Source organism: Nematolebias whitei, chromosome 11 (assembly GCF_014905685.2).
Source record: "Nematolebias whitei isolate Nwh7 chromosome 11, NemWhi1, whole genome shotgun sequence".
Lineage (NCBI taxonomy): Eukaryota > Metazoa > Chordata > Actinopteri > Cyprinodontiformes > Rivulidae > Nematolebias > Nematolebias whitei.
In genome coordinates, this window is record NC_056508.1 from 44656394 (window position 1) to 44662277 (window position 5884).

At 38.2% G+C, this 5884-nt stretch overlaps 1 protein-coding gene across 1 annotated transcript in view; it reads right to left on the reverse strand.

The window, feature by feature from the left end:
• The window catches only part of lamb2l (laminin, beta 2-like), a 70243-nt gene that overhangs the window by 27202 nt on the left and 37157 nt on the right, over nucleotides 1-5884 (reverse strand). The window contains exons 8-10 of the mRNA XM_037685030.1: nucleotides 4890-5092; nucleotides 2531-2651; nucleotides 2213-2401 (exon numbers count right to left, since the gene is read on the reverse strand). Of these exons, the coding sequence (XP_037540958.1) occupies nucleotides 2213-2401; nucleotides 2531-2651; nucleotides 4890-5092 (513 nt within the window). The remainder of the gene's footprint in view (nucleotides 1-2212; nucleotides 2402-2530; nucleotides 2652-4889; nucleotides 5093-5884) is intronic.

Sequence of the window (5884 nt, forward strand, 5' to 3'; positions counted from 1 at the left end):
GCAGCACGGTGGTGCAGTTGGTAGAGCTGCCGCCTCTCAGTGAGCAGGTTACCATGGTTCAAATCCCAGCTGGGTGCCTTTCGCATGTTCTCTCCGTGCATGTGTGGATTTTCTCCGGCTACTCCAGTTTCCTCCCACAGACCAAAAACGTGCATGTTAGGCTGATTGGTAACTCTAAATTGTCCCTAGGTGTGAGTGAGAGAGAGAGAATGGTTGTTTGTCTCTGTGTGTCCCTGTGAAGGACTGGAGACTTGTCCAGGGTGTCCCCCGCCTCTCACACAGTGAAGACTGGACATGAGCACCAGGATGATAAGGATGGACTAAGAAGTTTGGTCAGATCATGCCATTATTGCTTGTTTTGTTGTTGTTATTCTAAATATAATGTGAGAGCTCAGAATATACCTCGGAGATTATTCTCTGCTGCTGCCACTCAGGTTTTAGAACAACTGGTAACATTTACAAAGGTCTAACTATTTTTATGTTGGATACTGATGATTAGCTTGGACTGGGATGACTCCAAAAGATATTCAGTTATAGATGTACATCCAATTATTTATTTTTTGAGAGAGCTCCATCAAATCTGTCTGCTGGCTAAAGAGAGATGTCGCTAACAGACAGACAACATTGATGCCAACAGTTACTGCTAATGTTGTGCATAAAATTTCGTGTTCAAAGTGTGTGTTAGGGATGAGTCTTAGCTTCCACCACAACAAATTTCAGCTTAATATTGTAAAATTTGTTTGCGTTGTCTAAAATCACTTGGTTGTAGCAGCCATCTTGGATTATGTTGACTCCAAAATGTATTCTGTTAGAGACGAATGTCCACAGCTGATTTCTGAAAGTCCCACTAAAGCCAGTTCAGTAGTTTATGAGACGTTTTGCTCACAAACGAATATGCAAAATAAAAACAATATCGTTTCGTCTTTGGCAGTGGGAAATAACGCTAAAGAACAAAACAGGATCAAATTAAAAAAGTTAAGTGAGAGAAGGACGTTTCATTCAACCTTTATTTATACAAGTTAATCCCATTGAGTCACGAGAACTCAATGACAACAGTGGATAACAACGGCAACAATAGACATTCACAAATGATTCATACAAATTTAAGTTTTTTGTTTGTTTGTTTAACAATTTAAAACATAATGATCATTTAAAACAGAGATAAAGCTCAGGTCTCTCTGGTAAACGAGTCCCCGAGGCTCAATGACACTAACCTGTATAGATGACGGTTGAATTAAAAAAAAAAAAAAGCAATGGAGGGACTTTTAGAAGATTAAAAAAGTCTCAAGTAGAGACATTTGCAGAGGGGTGGCAGAACCAGCAAAAAAAAAGGTCAACTTTATTTATATAGCACATTTAAAACAACAATGTCGACCAACGTGCTTCACAAACAGGAACTCTAGCAAAAATAACAAACGAAGGCTCAAACATTAAAAACCACAAGTGTAATTAAAAAGGCTAAGAACAAATTAAACGATAAAATACCACACGTAATCGGTTCTGATGGAACTCAAATGAAAATTGAAAGTCGGTGTAAAAAGTGAGATTTTTATGTGATATTTAAAGAACTGAACGAATATCAATGAGCAGATTGTTCCAGAGTCTGGGGGCTACGCTTTAATTTAGCCCTCGGCTGCACTAAAAGCATCCGACTGGAGGATCTCAGTGCTCCGTTTGGATTATAAAAGTGCAAAAGACCCATTAAATAACTGGGTACGAAGCCATTTAAAGCTTTAAAAGTAAAATAATCTTGAAATCATTACGAAAGTGAACAGGCAGCCTTTTTTTAAATGAAGCTTCTTGCAGACCAAAGCATCACAATGCACGCAAGCAATTTCGAAGTGTATTTGTTTTAGGCAATTATTCATATTTATGGAGTTCAATGAGAAAAGGTGCAATTCATGAGCGATCGAACGAGTCGCATTCCAACGGGGCGTCCGTCCGTGTGAATAAAAGAAAATGTTAAAAGAGCTCTGCAGCAGTCGAGGCAACAAATGTTTCTTTCACTACTTTGGAACGCTACTGAGACAGTAATTTCTGTTTTTTGTATATTTAAAGTAAAGCTTAAATATTTATAACTGGTTTTAAATTATGACAGGGCTCTCACCGTCATAACTGTGTCGTAATTCTGAAAGAAAAACCGAGATCAGAAAACACAAGAGCTGAAGTAGCCAAACGGATATTCCTGTGACGTTGAAGGAAAAGGTCTCACCAACACAAACATGTGGGTCCTTAACGTCCCTGTTGGGGTCTTGGTAGTAGAACGGTCTGCACATCTCACAGTTGCGTCCCATCGTATTGTGCTGGCAGTTGTTGCAAACTCCTCCGCTAGCGTTGCCCGTTGCCAAATACACGGCCAAGTCAAAGTGGCAGTGGCTCGAGTGGTCGTTGCAGTTGCACTCTGGAGAAACGCAGCAGGAAATGTGAACAAAGAATTGCAGAAAATAAAATCATTCTAAAGCCGACACTTGAGAAGGTGAGAAAACTGCAAGAGCTTTTGTGCGCATGTAACAGTGCATGTGAGCTGTACTTGTGCAGGTGTGTGGCTCTCCGGGCTCCGCTGGTCTCCAGGGAGAGTCGTTGTGGAAGTCTTTGCAGCGCTCGCAGTTCAGTCCTTCAGTGTTGTGTTTGCAAACGCAGCGGCCGTGAATCTGGCCAATTGAAACAGCAGAATCAGAAGAAAAGAATCAGTGCGAGCTGTGCAAAGAGAACGAAACGTCGCCGAATAAACAAACCAGGTTAGTTGTCACTGAAACGTTTTGTGGCGCCAACAGGCTGAGGTCTGTTTCCTGCCGAGTCCAACTTCAGATGACGAGAAGAGCCGTAAATAAAAAATGATTCAAGAACCGTTCTTCATGAAAGATGTATATTTTTCTATCCCACAATTCTTTGAGCTTCATTTTTTGAAAACATGTATTTTCCTCTGAATCAAGATTTTAATAAACTTACTAAACGATGATGAGTTAAAGGTAAACCGTCTTTTAATTTTGTGGTTTTGTCTTTGAGTTACCAACATTTACAATAGGCATATACATTTATTTTATTTGATAAAAACAAGAGTTATGCATGTCTATGGAACAATAAAAATTGATCTATGCACTTGGTTTTTGAATGGGAAGTTTCATATTTGGATGATGACGTCACTGTTTCTGCACAAATGGTTCAACGTTTGAAGCTGTCCAGCTTTTCTTTACCGTCCTTAAAAAAGATCTCCAACCAAAAAGTAAATAAATAAAAAGTTTGCCAGCTCAATCATACAGGTAGAAAAATACAAAAATGGTTCAATCATGTGATCTGGACCAGTTTCCTTTAGGGAGAAACGATTCGTCTTTCATCCAAAAGACTTCATCAGCCTCATAATTTTCTTAATCTCATTAAAATTTAAATCAGGTATAAATGTAAAATTAAAAGTGATGAAGGGACTGAACCCAGATGCAGGAGACGATGAGCTCGGATAAAATAAAACTTGTTTTATTAAGTAAAGGGCTGACATGGCAGAAACGACTCACAAACACAGGGAGCACAAGCGGGAGGACCAAGACAATGAACTGCTGTAGAAGTGGTGATTAAAGATGGTTTAAATAGGACGGGGGCGAGTGGAAAGCGGCAGCACCTGAGCGATTACTAATTAGAAACAGGTGTAAGTGGTAACTGACTGAACAACAGAGTAAGAATGAGAACTGGCAAGAAAACAGGGATCTGAGCCAAAACACAAGGGGCAGAAGAATAAAACATAAATCACACAGAGAAAATAAAAAGATAAACTAACTAAATAACTGAAAAAACACAGTAGTTTCTGGTCATTTTTTTTAAACAATTATTATTTAACCTTTGCTGATTGCCTCATTTAGTTTGAGCAGAATGATTTGTCTTTTAAAAATGTTTTTTTCTGAGGTAAATATTTTTTTTTCTGGAATTGCAGTATAACGAGTTTGATCGACATGGAAAAATTCACAATCAATTCAGTTTATTTATTTAGCACCAAGTCACAACAGAAGTCATTTCAGGGCACTGATCAGAAACATCCATATGTAAAATAATGATTTAACATTATTTATCTGAGGAGCTTTGAGTTTAACTCCATCACAGAACTCTCGTCTTGAGCGAGCATGAAGGCGACAGTGGAAAGGAAAAACTCCCTCGTGAGGAAGAAACCTTTATCAGGATTTTAACCAGGATCAGGACAAGCTCAATCTGCTTCGACCGGCTGGGTTTGAGAGGAACAGGAAGGAGGAACAGATACACAATGGCAGGTCAAGAATCACATGTTAGGATAGAAATGTTATCAAAATGAAAATTATTAAATTTTAATTATTTTAAAGAAATGAGGTCAATTTGTCCTCCAGTAGTCTAAGCCTAACAAGCCAACTCTAACTATAGGATTTATAAAACAAAAGGTAAGTCTTGAGCCCAGTCTTCAAACTGGACATTGTGTCAGCCTCATGGACAGAAACTGGAAGCTGGTTCCACAAGAGAGGAGCCTGAGAACTGGAAGATCTTCCTCCCATTCTGCTTTTAGAAACTCTAGGAACCACAAGTAAATCTGCCGTCTGAGAGCGAAGTGCTCTGTTGGGGAAATGGGGAACAATAAGATCTGTACTATAAGATGGAGCTAGGGTGTTGAGAGCTTTGTAGGTTAGAAGTAAGATTTTGAATTCAATTTTGGACTTGACAGTGAGCCAATGGATTAATGTGCTTTCTTGCATTTCAATTTTTGACTTTAGATCATTCTGAGAAATTCCAGATTTTCAACCACATATATTTGTAGTTTGTTTTTATTGTTCTTAATAAACCCGTCACTGATTATTTACCTGGTCGTTTCCGGCCAGTAAACCCATACTTGAGCCGATCAACAAACAGTATTGTGGTGTTCCAGTTCACTAACTCACCATGCCGATCTCCCGGGTGTTCACCCCCGGCACCGGGGCGCACTCAGAAGCGTGTCCATAACAAAAGCAGCTCCCTCGGACAACCAGCTCATAAATGGCGTAGTAATATTTTTGCAGGACGTCTGAGCGACGGTCCAGCAGGTCGTCTCCCAGGGTGTTGAGCTTTGTGAAGTTAATTCGCAGGTTGGTAATGCGCAAAAGTTCTGAAAGAAAAAATAACTTTATGAGAAATGTTTTTACTCTAACAAACAATATGTTTATACGTACATATTTTAAATACGTTTTTTAGTTTTTCAAAATGTACTTTTTCCCCCGATTTTTGGTGTTTGTGTGCCTAAAACAAAGCAAACGGTGAATTAAAAAGAATTATGAATAAAACCTGACGGAAGGTTCATTTTTGCAGAAATTGAATATCTTCGATTCAACTGAAACCAGGAACTCACTCATTTACAAATACACAATAACCCAGTTGCTACATTCTGAAAATATTGGTTTAATTAATAAATAGAAAATGTTTAGTTAAAAAAGAAGTGATCAGTTTTCAAGGTAAACACAGCAGAAATGGTCACAAGTATATAAAAAAATAAAACGCAGAGCACGAAAATGAGACCAAATTACAAAAGAATTGTGAGAACAGAACAAGGTTTCCAGAAAACAGACACAGTCGCTCACAAAGCCTTCAAAGACAAACAGCAATTTAAAACATTTTTCAGAGTAAACAAAAAATAAACAAAAGTGGGTTATTCTGTGGCATTTATTTTGTCAAAGTATATATACCGGTATGTATGTATGTATGTATGTATGTATGTATGTATGTATGTATGTAGATAGGTAGATAGATAGATAGGTAGATAGATAGGTAGATAGATAGGTAGATAGGTAGATAGATAGGTAGATAGATAGGTAGATAGATAGGTAGATAGATAGATAGATAGGTAGATAGGTAGATAGATAGGTAGATAGATAGGTAGATAGGTAGATAGATAGGTAGATAG